The 18,626-nt window shown below is 36.3% G+C and overlaps 1 protein-coding gene across 3 annotated transcripts; it reads left to right on the top strand.

The window, feature by feature from the left end:
• The first annotated feature begins 2,346 nt into the window (after nucleotides 1-2,346).
• On the top strand, nucleotides 2,347-18,534 carry LOC113673283 (uncharacterized). Of its 3 annotated transcripts, XM_089212956.1 has the most exons (5): nucleotides 2,347-5,058; nucleotides 8,695-8,811; nucleotides 9,284-9,407; nucleotides 16,545-16,908; nucleotides 17,175-18,534. In XM_089212956.1, exons 4-5 carry the CDS (start codon nucleotides 16,552-16,554, stop codon nucleotides 17,958-17,960), a joined length of 1,143 nt encoding a protein of 380 aa, XP_089069082.1. In that variant the 5' UTR covers nucleotides 2,347-5,058; nucleotides 8,695-8,811; nucleotides 9,284-9,407; nucleotides 16,545-16,551; the 3' UTR covers nucleotides 17,961-18,534. The 3 variants fall into 3 exon arrangements, with proteins under 3 accessions (XP_089069082.1, XP_089069083.1, XP_089069081.1); XM_089212957.1 differs by lacking the exon at nucleotides 9,284-9,407; XM_089212955.1 differs by having other exon boundaries at nucleotides 9,284-16,908.
• Nucleotides 18,535-18,626: the final 92 nt, after the last annotated feature.

Here is an 18,626-nt window from a genome sequence, read left to right as displayed (position 1 = left end):
TTCAACCCAACCATTTTCCACAACTTGTAAACACTATCACAAATTAATTAGTCAAGGAACTAGAAAATTTGAGGCATATACATCCTGTTTGAAATGCTACATAATAAACTAACGGGCTTGAGGAGGGTGTAGGTGGAAAAAGGCTCTTTTGTCTGTATTCAAATAATCACCTGAATGAAAATTTATAATGTTTTTTACAACCTGCTTCCTTTAACCCTTTAACTACCATTTGTGACCAAGACAGAATTTCTCCTTACAATATCAAGCAAACAAGTGATGAGAATGAAGAAAAGTATTAATCAGGGGATTATTTGTTGATCCAATACCAAATTCTGAAAACTAACATCGCAAGAACTACATGGCAGACAGAAACAAAAGAAAATCGTCAACTCACAGTTCCTTCATTGTTTTTGTTGAAACGATATCCTTTAGCGTGCAATTTAATATTTTCACACTTTTTGTCTTCGTTTTTTCATTGAGAATGATACCACTTGTAAAAATCTGTTCTCAAAAAAAATCGATATCTCGAGATCTACTGAGTCGAAGAAATCACTTGAAACGGGAAAATACTCTTTACATCAAGGCAGTGCTAGCTAAGTAATTTCATTGATGCGTCGAATATTCTATTAATTATGCAGCGCCACGAAATGAACATGTCGGCTTCATTTTCATGTGAATTGCTCTGAGGCCAGTTTTTCCACAATAAATTCTTTTATTTTCAATTTAACTTCCCGTGTAAGTGAGAATTGCTTGTGAACTTAACAAAGGAAAAAGCAATGAAACTGACAAGGTAAGAAACTAAGTGTACAAACAAAATAAAGTTTTGCATGTTTTCGATTTGCATCGGCTTTCATCGAGAGCATCTAAGTCTCTTATTATAATGAGTAATCAACACTCGTGATATAACAAAACTCGTGATTAACAAAGCGGACTCCTGCTTCGCGTTCGTCCGATTTTGTTAAACACTCGTATGATTACAGACCGAATCGGACTCCACTCGGTCCTATTACCATTATAGATCTGCGCGAAATAAATGAGTTATCTCACAGATTTTTTGAAGACTATCTTAAGTAGATCTTATCATCTTTGCTTTTTTCTTGCCCATAGTTTTCAACCTCTACCGGAAGCTTTAAAAATTATCGTATTAACCGCACCTTCCTATAACCCGCACCAAAAACTGTTTGTGCAAAATTAACAGATTGCCCACGGGTAATCAGCCGGAAATTACGGTACTAATAAGATCTTGGGAGTTAAAGGGTTAACTGTGCTCTAGAAAAAGTAAATGGTATTGAAGAGAGAGGAAAAAAGTTCTTGAAACATTCTATGTTAAATTAAAACTTTGTTATGAATATTAATTGGGATGGCAACCAAAACATCTGTAAAACTATAATAACAATTACCTTTCCATGTAAACAAACCATAATGAAGCATGATACGAATTAATTAAAACTCATCCAGCTTAAATGTAGAATCCAAAATCTAATGAACTTACTGGGAAATAGGAAAAAAGTTCAATGTGTTTTTCCTGCTTCTGTCATTCTAAAAATCACAAATCAATCAAACCACCACTTCAGTGTGTGTGTGTTTGTTTGTTTTTTTTGACGGTGTGTACTTTTTCTTATGGACATCTATTCTAAGTATCTATCTTTTACCAGCTGACATCTGAGAAGAATCAAGTCCACACTGGTAATTTGACACACTGCAAGCAAACCCTACAACTGTTTAAAGTTTATTTGATCAAAAACATGAAGGGCAACAGAGGACATTAGCTAGTGCAATTCAAGTTTCCCTTCTTAAGTATTCTGTGATGTTTCTTTTGTTATCTGGTAAAGTTTACAGTTTCCCTCATTTTACTGTCTTCTGTTCATTTGTTTGTTTGCTTTCCTAACAAACTTAACTATTGTTGCCAACAAATGCAGGGAGCATATAAAATGTTTACAGTTATTAACACTTTAATCCCTAAGAGTAACTAGCACCTAATTTCTCCTTTCAATATCATCCCTGAATCAAACATTATGGTCATGAGAATAAAGGAAATGATAATCAACTGAAGAACTTCTTGATTTTTAAACAAATTTGATCTCCTTGCTAGCACATGAGCAAATTTATATAGAACACTATGGAGAATATGCATACTGATGTTGGGGTGTAAATGGTTAAAGACATCATGTAATCAGATATAGTATTCCTTGAATACATAATTGTGGTAAGTGCAAGTGCCTAGTAAACTTCATTCTATGGTCTTCTACTCTTCCACCTAGGAGGATGCCTTGTGTACATAAAAATTGAAGTTCAGTGCCTTAAATAGTAGCTCTCTGGTGAAAAAGATCAACAAAGAACAACCGCCACACCAAAAAATATTTTTAAAGACACCTCTACAATAGTAGGTACACAAAACTGACATGTTTTAGTGAAGCATGTCAAGCATTAAGGTATGATTGTCAATTTGCTTTTCATTACTTGAAAACAACTTATATCTATCAGCTTTGAAAACTTCTGAATCCCTACTTTCAAAGAAAAGCATTTCCCATGAAAAGTTAAACATTAAAGACATACGCTACCAGCAACAGGTTATTCCAATGCATTCTCTTATTACATTTGAAAGAATACAAAAATTTTAATCATTACAATATAATGAGATCCCTCGTTCTTACCCTTTTAGTCCTACTAATAACCAAGACAGAATTTCTCTTTACACTATTGGTATGATCTCAAGCGAACAAGTAATGAAAATACAGAAAAATATCAGTTAGAGGATCACTGGTTGATCCAAATCCATATTCTCCAACCTAACAGCACATAAATTGTATAGTAAACAGTAAGGAGAATTACTAATGAAATCTTGAGAGTGAAAGGGTTAAGACACATGGTAATCTTATATACCAGAAAGACAGCAAATGAAATATACCACAGTTAGTTCCAAGAAATTCTCAATTCCTTGAATGTGAAGGTCTTAAGACAAAGAGTAACTTTAGAGGCTTAAGACTTTAGCTCAATGAAAGGTATGCTATACAAATTTTACCAAGTGATATACATACATGTATATGTTTATAGCTTAAAGATCTTGAAATTTATCATTCCATCTAAGTTTTAGTAAATCTTTACATTAATATGAATTTTGTCACGAAGTAGCAGTTGGTTATGATAAATGTAACTTGCCAATTAATCCAATGTACTCTTATCACAGATTTGCTTTCTAACCTCAAAGGACTCTTAGATTCCATGATCATAGAAGTTTTAATTGTAATACAAAATGTTTTAAGTCCACTGATGTACCAAAATCATAAAAAATTAATCAGCTGTTGCTTGGAACACAACTTCCCATGTGTAACAATAATTACATTGTTATCTTCTCTTAAAGAATTTTGTTCGATATGAATATAAGTTACTTCCCTAATTTACAGTACTGGTTGTGTTCGTTAGACAACCTTGGAACAGTCAAGCTCAGTTGCCTCAAACACTGTCAGAGACTTTTTGTTCAGATTATTTTTAGTAGAAATTTCATGCCTAAGAAAAACAAATTCAACTCCTAATTATTAATCTTTCTTTTTTTTCATAATTGTTGTTGCTGTTTTTCTTCAGTTATTTGCTCTGTTTTTTGTGACTGACTGCTGTTATGTGTTTTGCTGTTTTTACTCTTACAAAACATTTTTGTAAGAGGTCTCATACTTATGGATCATCTGCAGACTCCGCTAACATTTGGCATGCGGATGAGACAGAGGTAGTCACTATTCTCTATGAGAAAGAACACCATTTAAATGACTTCAACAATTCGCTTTATTTGAAAATCTGACCTGAATATTTTTAACACAAGACTTGTGCGTAGTGAGAAGTATACACCGTGTTTCTTTCAATACAGTACCTTAATTTCTTAAATGTACCAATCACTGGACCTCCGAAAAAAATATTACTTCGTTTTGCTTTTGGTGCAAAATACAAATCTCTATGTACAAATGAAAAGTGCAAGTCACACTACAACAATAACAGCTCTAAAGTTTACCTGTTACTCTTCTCTGAGTCAGCTCTCAACAAAATTGGTTTATACTTTGTAGGTCTGGTATAAAATTTTACTGGTAGTATGGAATGACAGCCTTGTATCTTCGCTGTCAACACCCCTTTCCAAGCTTGTGGACGCTTCGGACCGTGCACGACCATTTGTAGACGAGAATTCCAACGTACTTCTGTAATCTCATGTAGTTGCTTTTGTCTACTGTACACCTATTTCCCCGTTAAGAGACGTACTTGACTCTGTTGGCACCACTGCTAGTTCAGTGGAAACGATGACAGACTGAGAAATCGAGATGGCTGTGATGGAACTTGTTGCTGAACGTTTGTTACGGTCAAGCTTCGTTGATTTGGGTACTGGTACACTGGAATCATCTAAGTATCTCTTATACTTCCTAAAGTGCTATCCTTCCTCCATAAAACTGAGGGTTAAACACGACTTGTAATCATAATTCAAAATTGTGATTGGCTTGTGTTATTTCTCACCTTTGCCGTCAACACAACCCACGTGGGTTTCGAGTCTTTGTTTCCTCGACAGTTTTCGGCCACAAATCGTGGATTATAGTACTTCGGTTCTTATCGATTATCTTTACACAGAGTGAGTCCACATTATTTTTCATATCACAGTCAGGACGTGGATCTAAGGTATCCTTCATCCACAATCAGAGTACCGGTCAGACGAAACAACGAAATCTTGAGCGTTTGACTTGAGACTTGCCCGCACTCGGGCAAGCCAGCGGATCCTGTTTGCCAGCCAATGTCAATTGCCAAAAGATCCACGTGATCATGTCCGTGATCGGAAACAAAGAAAACTCCGTTTGGCGCTTGTCTTTGAATGTATTCCTCATCGGTTCCAATGTCTTGCTTAAAATAACTTTTCTAAAAATTGGTTTTATTTTGGTTCAAAGGGAAAACGAGAACAGCGTGAGTATTGTAAATGAAAAGAGGCTCATTGGCGCCGTGAAGTTAAAAGAAGGACATCAGTTGACATATCGACTGCTTCAAACAATGGTCGAGTGGCCATTTATAAAGGTTCGATTTTGAAAGTTGTTGGTAAGTACAAATTGCGATATTTATTACGTGATCAAAATCTTACCAAATATTAGATATAACGGCTTGAATTACGCTTACAATATAGAGATTTAGCTAAACCTAAAAGCAGAGCTCTTGTTAGTTTATTTCTAGCCCTTCGTCATACTGAATAAAACAAAACTCTTCAGCACTGGCTGAAGAGGATTTTCGTCAAGAAAAGTAATTTTCAACTCGTGTTTGAACCTGTAATTTTTTAAAACTTTTTCGCATTTGGCTATTTTCTTTCATGATTTTCCTCTAGGTGGAAATACACGACGTCTTTTTGAGACTGTTTCTATCCTTTAATTCAGTAACCTCTGCTGATTAACTGCATATAATGTGGGTGTCTTAAGGAAAACTTGAGATAATATCTGCTAGAGTGGATTTCAATTTTACATCACGGAAATTTATTCCAAACATCAATCAAGTTTTCTCTTTAGTTTAAAAGTTGAGTTGATGTTGTTAGTGGCTATATCAAATAGGTTGAAAAGTTTTAGATGGTAATTTCTCATGTTTGCAAATATTTGAATGTACTGGAAGGTGGAGTTGTTGCAACATGTTAACATGAAACGCAACATTAAATTTATTGACTATCACTTGACTATCTACTGGCTAGCATTTGTAGTATATTTCAACCCAACCATTTTCCACAACTTGTAAACACTATTACAAAATAATTAATTAGGGAAATGGAAAACTTGTGGCATGATACACCTTGTTTGAAATACCATGTCCACAATAAGCTAACAAGATTGAGGAGGGTGTAAGTAGGAATAGGCTCTCTTGTCTGTATCATTAATTTGCTTTAATTGCTCTTGTTGGTAATGTTTTGATGAGGTTGGGCTGTCAGGGCAAAGAAACTGAGGATTTTAGTAGGCAGTGACTTTTTTTCAAACTTGGAAACTATCATCGTGACAGTCATACTTGTGCCTGGTAACTCAGGACATGAAATTGGGCCTACTAAAGGTGCCAATGCAACTAAATTTTTCATTTTGGCAACCAAATCCTGAAAATTAGTTGCCCAATTGGTGACTAGAATGCTTCATTATGACCTTCCCTAGAGATATAGTGAATTAAAAGATAAATCCGCAGCGAACTTCCTTGTGAAGTTTGTTTCAAAAAACACAGCAGTTGCATCTTGGTCATCAACTGGACACCATATCTTGGATTTAGGTGAGCTTGAACATTGTATATCATCCATCCCAGTGTCCACTTTGCAGCACATTAAAGATCTTTTTCCGAACTTAATTTTGGAGGGTCTATCTAGAATACTGACAGCATAACAAAAAGGTTTTGTTTGTCTTTAGTTTTGGTGACCATTTTTTTTTTAATTGGCTACCACTTTGAAAAATTTAGGAGCCAAGTGGCTATCGGAAAATAAAGTTAATTTTGCAGCCTGTAATTACCTCATTCTTATTCTGATAAACTGGTTTTAAAAGGATACAATATTTTATTACATAAGTTTGATCCATGGGCCGTGCACAAAACTTTAATTTGACTATAGCCAATACCGGTCTCTTCACATACGAAAATGTCAGAAGGATCAGAGGAAAAATAATGTACCATACATCTGCAAGATTTCATGCAATTAAAATAATTACATGAATATTAACAGAGACTAGGAGATGTAAGAATATTCAAAAGAAAGTAAAATTGGTTGAAAAATTAGATTTCCATATAGGCCAGATAAACAAGAGTCTTAGAAAAAGAAATAAGTACTAATGAAAAAACAAAGCTAACTTTTTACAACACCTGCCTGTACCTGTACCTGTACAGCATGTAGTAAAGTCTGTTGATGTAGTCATAATCCAGGTTTCTGATGGAAACACATGCACATGCAGATTTCCTATAAACCTGTAGTTTAAGCCTGTAATGAGTTTGAAATTTTGATTCACACCTCAAAAGGAGAACAAATAAATCTTAAGTTATATTCAGGTTAGGTTAGTGAGGTAAAATTCAGTCAAACATTCAAGATGTACAATGACAGGTTCAAGAAATTTTCACAACTAATTTTTAAGGTTAGCCTACCTAAAACAACCACCTTCATATACAAATTAGACCATGTTTGTGCTGGTGATGCCCGAAAGAACTGTCTGTAGTAAGAAGGCGGGCTTTCCTTTCTTCATTAAAGAAATACTGAGGTTATCATCTTTCCACAAGCTCAGTGGAAAGTTTGAGTGAATGAGATTGATGGTGACTATGTTATTTGAATAAATATTCAGTGGATAAAGAGGAAGATATGGTCTGCACCTATAAAGCCGAGGCATTGACATTCTTGCTTTGTGCATTATATGTGGATGCCAATTACTTTTAATTAACTTTTATGTGTCAAAATACAAAAAATGTTCCCTCCATCTATGTGCTCTAAACATCACGGGGGAGGAGGCCGGTGAAAGTAAAAACATGAATAAAAATATTGGAGGGCCCTCATTAATTTCAGTCCTAATTAAAGGAGGATCCTTGCTTTTCCAGATTCCCACCCTTCAAAACTCACATATCTTGTGACCAATTCCTTATGTCAATGTTTAGTTTGGGTTGGACCATTGGTAAGAAACACCACGCATTAATGAAAGCTTGAGCAAGAGTATATATTTGCAATCTAAATAATAATGTTACATGTTACAATGTGGTAGCCTACACAGCAAATTATGTAATCACACAATTTCAAACAGAGGAAGTCAGGTTATTGACTCACCTGCTTTAACTTTTGAGGGCTTATGATAACAGAAATAGATATGGTAAACAATTACAATTTATACAAAGTTGAAAAATTGAAAGCTAAGAGAGTTACATTACAATTATCAGACCCTGCACATCCTTGCATTTAAAAGGGCCAATTACTACCATAACTTCTCCCAAACATTCATGCTTAAACAGTAAATCACTAATTTTTGTCACTAGGTGGTACTGTACATACAATAGTTCTACTGACACAAATGCATTTTTCTAAAGTTACCTTGTAGCATATGACTATACAGGTCATGTAGAAAATTCCTGCATGAAGACTAACATTCCAATTACCTCAGAAAACTTTAATCATCAGAATTGTGAGCCAGGGTATATTTACCATGTGCTCAAGTTTCCAACGTAGTCACCTCATTGTTACCATGGAGTTCACTCCTTTTTGAGGCTATCCTCAGCTTGATCATCCTGTCACATATGAAAACATTAAATTTTACTGACACATATTCAATAATTACCTGAATGAGAAGTTATATTTTTTTAAATAACCTGCCTCCTTTAATTGTGCTCCAGAAATAGTAAACGGTATTGAAGAGAAAGGAAGAAAGTTCTTGAAACATTCTATGTTAAATGTTCAACTTTGTTATGAATGCTAATTGTGATGGCAATGAAACCATTATTTTGTTAAGCAATAATAACAATTACCTTTCCATGTAAACAAACTACAATGAAGCATAATATGAATAAATTTAATCTCTCACTGTTTGAAAATCTAATTAAGGTACTGGTGAATGGGAAAAAGCTAAATGTGTTTTTCCTGCTTCTGTCATTCTAAATTCCAGTATCACAAAGCAATCATGCCACCACCTAAGTGTGATTTTTTTGATGTGTACTTTTTCTTATGGACATATAATTTTAGTATCTATCTTTTACCAGGTGACAAATGAGAAGAATCAAGTCCAGACTGGTAATTTGACACATTGCTGGAAAACCCTGCAACTGATTAAATTTCATTTGGTCAAAAACATGAAGGGCAATAGAGGAAGTTAGCAGGTAAGTTTTCCTTCAGTATTTGGTTATGTTTTTTTCTATCATATGGTAAAGTTTGTAGTTTCTATCATTTCACTGTCTTGTGTTCATTTGTTTGTTTGTTTCATTTTGTTGCAAACAAATGCAAGGAGCATATAAAATGTGTACAGTTATTGACACTTAAATTCCTGCAAGTGTCTAGTATCTAATTTCTCCTTTCAATATCATCCCTGGTTCAAACATTAAGGTCATGAGAATAAAGGAAATGATAATCAACTGAAGAACCTCTTGATTGTTAAATTCTCCGTGTCAGGATATTAAAGGAAATGTATCGAGAACAGTATGGAAAATATGCATACTGATCTTAGGGTGTTAGGGTGTAAAGGGTTAAAGACATCATGTAATCATATATGTAGAGTACTCCTTGAATGTATGATTCCACTAAGTGTAAGTGTCTAGTAAACATCATTCTACAGTCTTCTACTTTTCCACCTAGGAGGGTGCCTTGTGTACATAAAAATTGAAGTTCAGTGCCTTTAGTAGCTTTTTTGGCTACAAAGATCAACAAAGAACAACAGCCATACCAAAAAATATTTTTGAAGACACCTCTACAATGGCAGGTACACACAACTGACATGTCTGAGTGAAAAATGTCAGGCATTGAAGTATGATTGTCAATTTGCTTGTCATTACTTGCAAACAGCTTAATATATCAGTTTTGAAAACTTCTGAATCCCCGCTTTCAAAGAAAAGCATTTCTCATGAAAATGTAAACATTAAAGACATAAGCTACCAGCAACAGGTTTTTCCATTGTTTCATAACATCAGATTCTTATCACATTTTTTGTCACTTTTTAAAGCATAAAAATATTTTAATCATTACAATATAATGAAATCCCCCATTTTAACCCTTTACGTCCCACTAGTGACCTAGACAGAATTTCTCCTTACACTATCAAAATGATATCACGCGACAAGTGCTAAGAATAAAGAAAAATGTCAATAAGGGGATTATTGGTTGATCCAATTCCAAATTCTCCAAACTTACATCACATTAATTGTATGGCAGACAGAAAGGAGAATTACTAATGAAATCTAAGGAGTTGAAGGGGTAAGACACATATGGTTATCATATTTACCAGAAAGACAGCAAATAAATATAACATTATGCACTAGTAGAGTGTTCCTATGTAGAATGAAGTTTCGAACTCATTGAAATTAAGTTGACTTCATGATTCAGATTTTATTTAAAGAAATGTTTAATATCTATTTACAAGGATGAAAGGGGAATGCATTTATGAATTTTAAAATATTAAAAGCCAAACACTTAGATATGTAATTTTAAAAAAAATTACCACAATGTGGCATATCTATTCACTGAGATTTTAATCGCTAGCTGGCACATAGAGATATAAAAGAGGCTTTGTGGAAAAGACCAGGGCAATAAAATGAAAGATTCAGGAGATGCATGTGACATCAACTGGTTTACTGATGTTCTCACCTGAATTCAATCTGGAAAGAGAACTCTGCGCACATCTGTTTTATCTTCTCACACTTGAATTAGAACATAAAATTTAATTATTTTCAGGCAGATTAGGGAGTAAATTAAAGGAATGAATGTATATTACATATAAAGAAACCCCTTGCAATAAAAATAAAGCAGAAGCATATTACCTACGTGTCTGTGCTTCTGAATACAGCTATATTGGGTAAGCAATTGTCTGCGCGTGTAAACCAGGTGCAATATACGGTCGTAAAAGCAATAATTTTATTCTAACCTTCCCCCTTGAAGGGTGCCTTGTGTATCAAATATATCAAGTTCAGTACCTCCAGAGTCATAAGCCGGGCTTTTGGGCTACAAAATAGTAAAATAATCAACAAGTCATGCCAGGCCAATTTAACAAGAGTCAATTAAGTATAGTTTCCTAAAATCGTACGGAAAGTTTAAAATGTGGTTCACTTGTGCTACATATACGAATTTATCGCTCTTAATTTCTGATGAAATTCCGACATTGTACCTGAATGAATTCCACAGAAAATATCCAGGAAGGCTACAAAAACGGACTCTCAGAAACTGCTCTAGAATTTGAAAACTGTAAACAACAATTATTTACGCTAACCATGTGCTTACCAGCGTGCTTGTGAGCTCAAATTTCCAGGACCGCGTTTAATTACACGATCACAGCTCGGACGCGTCTTGCAAAATGTGGTGACTATCAATTTCAGAGATTGATTCTTCAGTTTTCAGCATAAAGGAAAAATCATCGTATCGCGAGATGTTGAGCGAAGAGAGAGTGGCTCCATGTTTTGTGAGACAAACTATTTCTTGAAGCTCGAACGAACCGAGTAAAAAGCATAACAACATAGCGCTGAAAAGAACCACGGCCAAACAATGAAATTCACTCCTTACGCAATAGGATTACCACCATTTTACCCGTGAGCTGGTTTGCACCATATATTTGCGCACGGTAATTTAATTCTCAGAAGTTTGAGGGGTTCTCACCTGACAAAATCAAAGTACCGCGTCAGACTCAATGTAAACATGAACATCGCTGATTCAATCTCATTTTATTTCAATTTTGGGAAAGGCCATCACTTCGTTCTTAGGGTAGAACAACACTTCTTCGACAAAGTGCGATTGTTTTAAATGAATCAAGTAAATCTTGCGACTGAGGAGAGAAAGAGGTAGAAACTTGGGCTCGCCCTTCGCTATTATTTGAAAACTTTCTAGGCAAAACAAAATCCTGAAGGCGACTTCTTTTCCCTTAACACCACGACAGTATTAAAAATTCCAAACGACAGGACAAGGAATACCTTGAAGAATAGTGAACACTGAAATGTTATTCGAGCGATAAACTGGCGCGAGGGTTTTGAGGCCATGAATGCCGAAGTCATTGTTTTACCGATACGTGATTTTCGTTATAAACTGAAGCTAGTATCAAACGAGGATTGGTAAAAAAAGGATTGAATTTTTCTGGTACTTAGGGTAAGAGAAAACCCAGATAAGGCACGACTGACTTAGCACCTCTTCTTTCTCGAATCCTTTGTGGTTCGCTTCTCTTTGTTGATGACGTCTTTTCAGTCTGTTTTCAGGAGCGTTTTTGTATTTCCTTCTCGCGTTGCTTTTCGCTAGACATTCGCCTTTTTACTTATGCCTTTTCTTGTTCTCTCTCGCGTTCCTCTCGCCGTGTCCTGCCTATTTTGGTGTCCTCTCTAACTTTCTTGTGTGTTTTTCTCAACTCGCCTTACGCCTTTTACTTTTTATTTTTTATTGGTCGCTCTGTCTCTTTCTTCTCAGCCTATTTTCACTCGAAACCCTCTCTCCACAAAGCGTTAGCTCTGCTGGTATTGTTGCTTTGCGAGTTTATTAGAAATTACAGAATACTGAGAATCACTGTCCAACTACAACCTCACCAGCTTGATTTCCAGCTCAAAACCCGGGTTGCAAATTATTTGCTTACGCGGCTTCACATCCGCATAACACAAGGGCTTCACGTGGGCCAATAGTATTAGCCCACGTGAAGCCCTTGCGTAATGCCTAACGTTGTGCCCGTGATACGCTGCATTGAAGCTCGACACTCGACTTTCGAGTATGCGCACTTCAATGTCATCTGTGTCCGGTGTCTCCGCTGTGATCAGGTCAATCTTAATAGTCACAATGGTAACAATTATGGTTCGAGCTATCTGCACACAGCACACATGCAGCTTGATCCGCCATCTGACACACAGGAAATTCAAACGAACACGAAGGCGATTGTAGCAAAAACGCTAAGTTCGTGTGTTTTTGAGTCCGTTTAACTTTTATCGCAAATAAATTCGAATACTCAGTATTTAAATTTAGTCGTTTTTCCCGGTGTTGAATGCCCAGGGGCGCAATAACGCCCATCCTAGAACAGGTAGCAAAGAAAGTGAAGATTCTAAAGTACGAAAACAACGACCTTCAAACCAGATGACTCTTAGACTGAACCAATAGATGTAACATGTTTAATTTTGACATCTTGAGCCTTAGCACGTGCATTAGTTACAGGTTTTGCAAATGTTGCGTAGACAGTTTCATTTCCGCGATAAATTTCAGCCGCAAAGGATGCCGTTGTTTATCCAATTACTTAGAGGATGGAGACGATCCAGCGGGGTTTTATGGCCTATGGCGTTCAGACATCGATGAATTGTCATACGGGGTTGTTTTCTAGAGCAGACTTGTACGTTTTAAGCGTTAAAAAAAAACATTTCTCCAGAAAAATAGTGAGCCGTTAACGAATAGATTCATACAAAAACAGGATCAATCTTTACATCCGTTTTTCGGAAAGGGGATTATTTGCTTTATTTTCTAAAAGGTAAATGTCCTACAGAAATAAAGAATTTGAATTTGAATCAGGTTTGTTTGCACGCTATCATTACCTCAGATACGTGATGAATATTGGAAATATTTCAACATTCTTTGACATTTCTGAATTAGAAGGCGTCTAAAACTTTCCATGTCAGGCTTTTGTCTGTTAAACAATTGTTAAGTTTGATGCTGCCTTTACAATGGGTCACAGTTATCAAATTCATGGAAAAGTATAAAAATTCCTGGCTTCGCGTGTCTTCGTTTTTAAGTCGTGAATTGCGCGCATGCGCAAGAGCGAGTTATAGATACGATGTGGGGAATGCCATTCGCTCGCTCGCTCGCTCGCTCGATTGGTCGATTCCTGTAAACTTTTTTTAGATTTTAGGCTTTTGAGTGCATTTTATAGTTTTTGGCGAGCAATAAACAGACGAAATGGCGACCTTTGTTGCTAAGAATAGTGGTGGGGTGAAAAAGAAGCCAATGATAATCTTAAAAGAGTTTTTTTTTTCGTTTTAGTTTCAACAAGCGGCGCCAGCGACTGGCAGGCATGCAAGGATTCACACTGAAATAACAGAACAACCTTCGTTTTTCATAAAATTGTAATTTACAGTCCTTGAACTTGAAAACAATCCGAAGATTCATTGAAAATATCACTTACTGCGAAGCGCTCGGAGTTTACAGATGTTCAAAAGCTTTTTCTGTTATAGCGTGAGATTGAGGACAAAATTGATCATTACGTTTCGTCGCGTGTGTTTTTCCTGTGAGAAGCAACAAAAGATGCCGGCGACTGACGAAATAACAAGTTAACACGAAAATCAGATAACACCTAAACAAACAATTTTAGCTACCGATTTTCAGTGAATTTTTAAAGAACAATTTTCTTTTAAGTTTCAAGACAATTTGAAGATTCGACATACAAACAACGTACTAAAATGCGAAAGTTACACACCACAAAATTGATAAATAGGCCTGAAATGAAATTCTATCTTGTTATTGATCATACGTTGCCTAGCACGTGACCTAAATCTACCCAGGCGGAGATCCAAAATGACGGTGGCAGGCTTGGCTTAGTTATATCACTCAAAACTCGTTCCCGTTTGTCTCATTTGATAAAGAGGGAATCGTTAATGTTTTCATTAAGACAGTATTGCCTTGATTTTCTAATATTTACAACGAAAGACAGTAAATTTCACTTTTCATCCACATTTACTTCCAACCTTTTCTTTTGAACCAGAAACAAAAATGATAGACGTTTAAAACACATGACATCATCCACCTTGTCAAATGTAATAGCATGATCATTTCAATTGTAATGCCTTCTTATCCCAACGTTACTTTGTTTCTTTGCTACATTAGCGAACACTGAACTACTGCTAGTACTCTAGATATGACAATCAACCACAAAATTCCCTAAACCAGATAACATTAAACATAATCTAAAAAATCATGTGTCAATTCACGAGTTTGCTCACAGAGCACTTTGATCGTTTTCTGGGTTCTTCGGTCTCCGGTCTTCGATCTTTGTTTTCTATGTCTTTCCAGAATCATCTCATTTCACCTTACCTGCAACTGCACGTTTAAATAGAAAACCTGTTTCAGGAAAAACGACGCATTCAAGGTAAATACGGCAATTGTGCAAGTCAAACCGTCAGAATGATCTAAATTCCCCACCTGAAACGTATCTCTGTTTAACGATTGACATGTCAAATTTTAGGCTGAACATATGAATCCCAAGTAAAAGAGATCGTACCAGAGAAAATGCGTTCTCGTTTAGTCATAAATTAAAAATTATTACTTCACAGAAAGTGGCCTCGAGGTATCCATTTTTTGCGTCGAAAATGCGGTTTCTTACGCAATCGGTAGATTTCTGAGGCGTGTTTATGAGGGCTCATTGTTGGAGCATGGGTTTACCTATAGTTTCACAACCCACGCTACGTCATTAGGTTTCTCACCTGACTCGAAATTCATTCCTTCGCGTGCTTAAGTCGCTACGGTTATCCCTAATTGTCAAAGAGATTCTGTGGTCCTTCTTTGAGCTAACGAGAAAATCGTGTTTGGTTTCTGAAGCTTTCTTAGCTTAGGAGGTTAGTATACTACTAAAGTGGCGAGAAGATCATGTGTCTTTCAAACACCTCTCAGTGTACAAACTGGAGGAATGACATTATTATATTCTAGTTAATTCTATACTCTTTTATCTGATGCATTTCAATTTAAACTCCGCGTATTTCGTTTTTTGGACGAACATATCGACATATTCCTGGTTATAAAGTCTCATGGAGAACCTTTTTCGCCAGTATAACTAAGAGGCCTCAAAAGTAGAAACATACTAAATATTAGTCTGCATGGTTTTTTAAGCTGTAGATTTCTGAGGCAAGTATCTATCTACTGAACTCAAGGGCGAATTCATAAAGGACACCTAAAATTAGTGATGTTGCGTGTGTGCACTTATCGAACGTGTTTAGACCAAGAAGCTTAAACAATTTTACTACTCATTGTATATGCTAGAGATGGGAAAATTCGTTCACAAAGCCGTTACGTAACTGGGTTTAGCGATTTTTTGTTCACAAAAAAGCGTTGAAAAACCTGTTCCTTCCCTATTTATAAGCCTTATCTGGTGAAAAACTCGATTTTTTGACAGCATATCCTGTAGCTTTACTAACAATAGAGCCTGGAGCATGTCAAAAAAAAAAATAAAATAACGCAGTGTATTTGGTAACAAAGGCTGCGTGAGGGAGCTACCATTGCTTGTCGTTGTTTATTTATGCTCCAAACGTGCCTTTTACATACGTTTTATATTGATTGAAAATGCTAACTGGTCTTGAAAGCGTTTGTTTTACGCAAAAGTGTTCCTATTTACGCGATTGCGGCTGGATGCGATTGTCATTGCGACTGATACAAAGGCACAAAATCATCCCAAGATACCCAAGTGATTGCCATGATCTATGCTCAAATTTTCCGGCCGTCGAGGCGATTGTAGCGATCGCAACAATTATATGAAAACCAGAATCAATCGTTTGTGTCTTAGCAATCTGATCCTACGAGCGGAAATTCGAGTTGCAAATTCGACTGATAACGCAATGCGCATTTTCAAATATGATTTTGGTTGATAAAACTTTGTATCCATTGTGACTCAGTACAACAGTCTGTTTAATGTTGCACGTGCGTGGCGTTTTCCTTTTTTTATTGTCACACGCGTGTGTTGTTTACACTTTTTCAATAACTTGTCTAACGCGTAGCTGCTAGTTTAAGTTATTTAAGCTAGTTTTTCGTTCTAGCTGTTCAAGGAAACGAGTTTCCTTCATCATAAGTTCATTGAGGGTTGAGGGTTGATAGTAAGAACTATCAAAATATGTTCAAGGACGAATAGTTTAGTCTCCTTCGGCATACATTTTAGGTTGAAATTTTCTATTCCTACAATTTTGTGTACTAGCTGAATCATGAGGAGCCTGTATTTCCTTCAAGTGGCATATCTAGTGCTGATATTGCATCAGATATTCTCCAGTATGGCACTGAGTGGAGCTACCTGTCAAAAGTTCAAATTCGTTGTTGGTGAAGATGTTGTCTTCAACTACATTCTGGAAGGTCACGTTTTTCAAAGAGTAACTGTCCTCAGTGCCACCCAATGTCACGTAAGGTGCAAAGATAACTGCTTGTGCGTATCCATGAATTACTTTCCTCAGTCCAAAGAAAACAACTGCGACCTTAATGACGCAAACAGAGAGATGGTGCCAGCGGCAATAAAATGGAGACCAGGAGGAAATTACTATGATTTGGTGAGAAGTTACACGGTGAAGGTGAGCTACGACATATCATTATGATAGTAATCCTTTCTTTCTCTGAGGTTTTATTTTTGTTGTTGTTCCTTTTTAAATCCATTTGTGTAATTCAATTTTATTTTTTCCTAATAAAGCCTGCGGTTATCACTTAAATTCCCTCTAAAGTTACAAAAAGAAAATAAAGATGAAATCTCAGGCGATTGCTTCCTTTGATGATAAGACCCAACCGGGTGGGTTTCTTTCTAGGAAAATGTCTGACACACAAAAAATATCTATTGCTTTAGGGTGGAGACAAATACAGTCCAGGAAAACATCACTGTGTGAACAGATGTTGCCACTCCAATCCTTGTCTGAATGGAGGGGTGTGTCAGGAGCTATGTGACACTTTCAGCCCCAGGTTTAACTGTACCTGTCCTGGCTCATATTCTGGTCAACGATGCGAAAAGATGAAACAGCCAAGGAGTTGCAAGGACATTGCTAGCAACGGCGCCTTGATATCTGGGAAGTACGACATATTTAATTCTGCAAACGAATCTATTCCCGTTCATTGTGATTTGAAATCGGAAGTTGGCTTTAAATGGGCCTTGATCCAGTCGTTTTCCTTAGCTAACAAAGATACATTCAAGAGAGTAGATTTCGGCCGAGATTATTCCGTGAATGAAACTAATAGTAAAATAGACTGGAATCCATACCGCCTGTCCTTATCTTGGATGCAGTCCCTCGCCGATCACTCGACACATCTGCGAACGACCTGTAACTTCGTCAAGGATGGTCTCCAGTACACGGATTACGCACGCGCTAAGCTGGTAGATCAGGACATATTTGGTAGATGGGACTCAGTGTGCAGAATGTATGAGTACATAAATATCCGCGGAAATAACTGCTCCGATTGCACTACGATGACGAAACAAAATTACAACGAACCTTGGACCATAAAGAGTCGCTCTAAGGACTGTACATTTGATGAATATTCAGGCTCAACACAAAACGAAAACAATTTCGGACGGTATCATGACGGGTGTGTAAACATCAATCACCACTGCACATCTTCCCCTGCTTCAATTACGTAGCATTGGTTTGGAGCTAAACACAATTCATAACATTACTTTAGTTTGTAATGCAGGAGTTTGGTGAGTTAAGTGAAATAGGTGTTGATTGATCGTTTCATCTTTTTTTCGCCATAGTTTTTATGGGATAATCTGGGAATTGTATATTCTCCTTCTCTGAAATTATTATCAAGTTGGTTGGTTGGAACAGAGTATCTTAAGTTTCAATTTCATGTGCAAAATTTTGTGTTTACTTCTTATTCTCCCAATGAGCCAATATGGTGGAACAGTAGAGACGTAGTGAATAGAGCGCTCGCCTCTCGTCGCTATAAATAAGTATCCATTCCTGGACCTGCTGTCGTAACATTTAAGTCTAGTTTGCCTGCATCGTGTTTCTTAATGATCAATCTTGTAAAGAGAAAATTGTGATCCCCTCGTTGCTGATCGGTCTTTACGAAATGTGTAGCATAATTCTTAAGTAACGCTTTCGATGACGTAACCTTAAATGTGGCAGTTGCAGTGTAAGTATGTAAGTAAAACTGTTTTTAAATTGATACTTGATTATAATTCTGAAACATTAAACTTTGCATCGGATAAATTTTCATCTTGTTATTCTATGGCTTCTCATTAGATTGTTTTTTGTTTTGTTTTTTTTTTCCATAAACCCTCAATCCTCATACATATTCGCCA

This window comes from Pocillopora damicornis, chromosome 7 (genome assembly GCF_964200805.1).
Source record: "Pocillopora damicornis chromosome 7, jaPocDami1.2, whole genome shotgun sequence".
In the NCBI taxonomy this organism is placed as follows: domain Eukaryota; kingdom Metazoa; phylum Cnidaria; class Anthozoa; order Scleractinia; family Pocilloporidae; genus Pocillopora; species Pocillopora damicornis.
Note: the sequence above shows the minus strand (reverse complement) of the source record. Positions and strands in the feature narration are given on the sequence as shown.